Here is a 2,663-nt window from a genome sequence, read left to right as displayed (position 1 = left end):
TCACAAAAATTTACATTAGATTGTTGAGGGCAAAGATAACTCAACATAGAACTTTGAAAATTCAACTTCCATGGTTGTCTTTTAGGAAATGGATTTCCATAAAATTTAACCCATAAGAGAATACTCCCAAAAAGACAAACTTATGGTTTTCTTTTAGGGAAGGGATTTGCATAAAATTTAACCCATAAAAGAATACTCCCAAAACGCCAACCAAGTGCATAGCTTTAAAATTAGGGTGCAAACAAGGAGATCAGAGTAACAAAATTTAACAACTAAAACTAATTCAAGGTTGGGAGATGTTCAAGAAGATTGACGTGCAGTACTAAATTTAACATTCGATGGTAGCCAAATACCATTTGCAGTGCCTAAACTCTCAACCTCACTCGTTGGATAGTAATGTTAACTTGGCAACCCCGGGCCAGACAATCTACGCCGATCTAATTATTATGAATTCACTATATTAATACCATGAAGACGTCTGAACAAATATGTTACCACCTGCTTGGGGGAGCTAATTGGCACTTCCTTATTATAGATTCTGAATTCACAGTATTTCTTCTTGATGAACGTTAGGTTTGGAAACAGCAATGCAGGAAGAGAAAGACAAGTCAAAGCTTTACACGCCTAATTCTCGTATCAATGTGTAAATCTAGCGTGTAACACGAATGTTAGGTTTGAAGATTCAAATTCTAATTCTAGGTTTGAAGATTCAAATTCTAATTTTGTCTCCTGTTAGGTGAGTAGTTTTCTATGAATAGGACTTAGTTATTTGCGATACATACTGAAGTCCCATCAGTAAATCCATACTGAAGTCCATTTTAGGAGAAGATGGGTGTATCTCTATTGCCCCTGCTGGAAGATAATACTGGATTACCCACTTTCCAAACTAACTCAACGCTGATAGCAGGAAAAGGAAGGCAGCCTCAGCTATGTGACGTATGGAGAGATATACAAGTTGCCCATAATTGGAATGGTTTGTTAGATCCCATGGTCCCATTCTGAAAGCGGAAGCTCTCAGATATGGAAATTTGGCACAGCTTTGTTACGACGCATTTGATAGAGAAATCTATTCCAAAACCTATGGCACATGTTATCACAGTAAAAGAGATCTGTTCAATAAGATGGATATGTCTGAAAGTGGCTACCAAGTCACTAAATATATTTACGCCAATACTGATGTGTTAAATCAACTTTTTTGTGAGAAACCAAAAGACCAAGGTGTTTGGTTAGGTTTTATTGCAGTTTGCACGGATCCAAATGAGATAAGAAGGCTTGGACGACGAGACATAGTGATCGCATGGAGAGGAACTCAGACTGCTGAAGAATGGATACAAAATCTCAGAGATATTCTTGTACCTACAAGATTGTCCTATAGATGCGAGAGGACAGGCAAAGACCAGGAGCATCATTTTGCGGATGGAGTACTAATTGAGAGAGGATTCCTGAGCTGCTATGATTCAAATGTCCGTCACCGTCAAGGCGCTGCAGGAGCCACTGTGAACATCAGCACCAGAGATTTGGTAGTCTCAGAGATAAAACGATTGCTTCAAGTTTATGAAAACGAGATGGACAATTTAAGCATAACATCTACAGGACACAGCTTAGGAGCTGCTCTTGCAACCTTGAGCGCTTATGATATCAGAAAAAATCTTTGCACTGATCATATTCTTGTGACAGTGTTTGCTTTTGCGTCTCCCCGAGTTGGAAATCTTGGTTTTGCTAAACGGGTGAAGGAGATTGGAGTGAAAGTTTTGAGGTTTGTGAACAAGAGAGACGTGGTTCCCAGAGTGCCGGGGCTTTTTATGAACGAGAAAATGGGATGCCTCGCCAAATTGCTGCATTGGCTTCCATGGACATACTTTCATGTTGGCGTCGAGCTTCGTTTACACAAGTATCCTTCAATCGTTCAGCACACTCATAATCTTGCCTACAATCATAATTTAGAGCTTTACTTGCATTTGCTGGACGGCAATGTTGGAAGAAACGAGTCATTTTCTTCCAGTGGAAGAGATCGCGCTCTCATTAATAATAGATGTGATTTATTGCTCGAGAAAGATAAAATTCCTCGAAAATGGTGGCAGCAACGGAACAAGGGTCTCGTTAAAGGTCTAGATGGCAAGTGGAAGCAGCCCACAAAATCAGAAGATCAAGATGATAATCCAGACGAATAATTGATAGCAATAATGTCTATCTTATTTATTAACTTGTTTTCTTCTAATTAATGTTATGAGATTTTCACAATTCATGCTGTATTCTTTTGAATTTTTCTGGATTCGATTGTGTATTTTTTCCATCAATATTTAGAATCACACTTCATGATTCCTCATCAAAATGAAAAAGAAATCCAACTGTCTTTTTGGTTGTCATAAGTATTATAGTTGACATGTTAGTGAATATATGATTGCATGTTAATAAGTTGTAGGTAGAGAATATGATTGTGTTTAATATTGTTCATTTTTCATATAAGTTTCTAAATAATATATTTCTCTCTTTTTCTTGTCTAAGGTAGTTTAGGGTTTTAAACATTTATTGATTTATTTTATAATTAACATATTAATATTTTTAGTTTAATTTGTTTTAATATGACATTAGAGATGGTTCTAAATTTATATTGAAATACCACATTCATTATGAATAGTTGTATATCATATATCTATGCAAGT

At 36.5% G+C, this 2,663-nt stretch overlaps 1 protein-coding gene across 1 annotated transcript; it reads left to right on the top strand.

Moving 5' to 3' along the window:
* The first annotated feature begins 1,121 nt into the window (after positions 1-1,121).
* LOC131079645 (phospholipase A1-Igamma2, chloroplastic-like) lies at positions 1,122-2,171 on the top strand. Its single transcript, XM_058017652.2, has one exon. It carries the CDS (start codon positions 1,122-1,124, stop codon positions 2,169-2,171), a length of 1,050 nt encoding a protein of 349 aa, XP_057873635.2.
* The last annotated feature ends 492 nt before the right edge of the window (positions 2,172-2,663 follow it).

Source organism: Cryptomeria japonica, chromosome 10 (assembly GCF_030272615.1).
Source record: "Cryptomeria japonica chromosome 10, Sugi_1.0, whole genome shotgun sequence".
NCBI classification, from domain to species: domain Eukaryota; kingdom Viridiplantae; phylum Streptophyta; class Pinopsida; order Cupressales; family Cupressaceae; genus Cryptomeria; species Cryptomeria japonica.
The sequence above is the reverse complement of the archived record's forward strand: the minus strand, read 5'-3'. Positions and strand labels throughout refer to the sequence as shown.

What these genes read in the sequence shown, in the direction of transcription:
- LOC131079645 (XM_058017652.2), top strand. Translation starts at nt 1,122, where the DNA reads ATGGATATGTCTGAAAGTGGCTACCAAGTCACTAAATATATTTACGCC.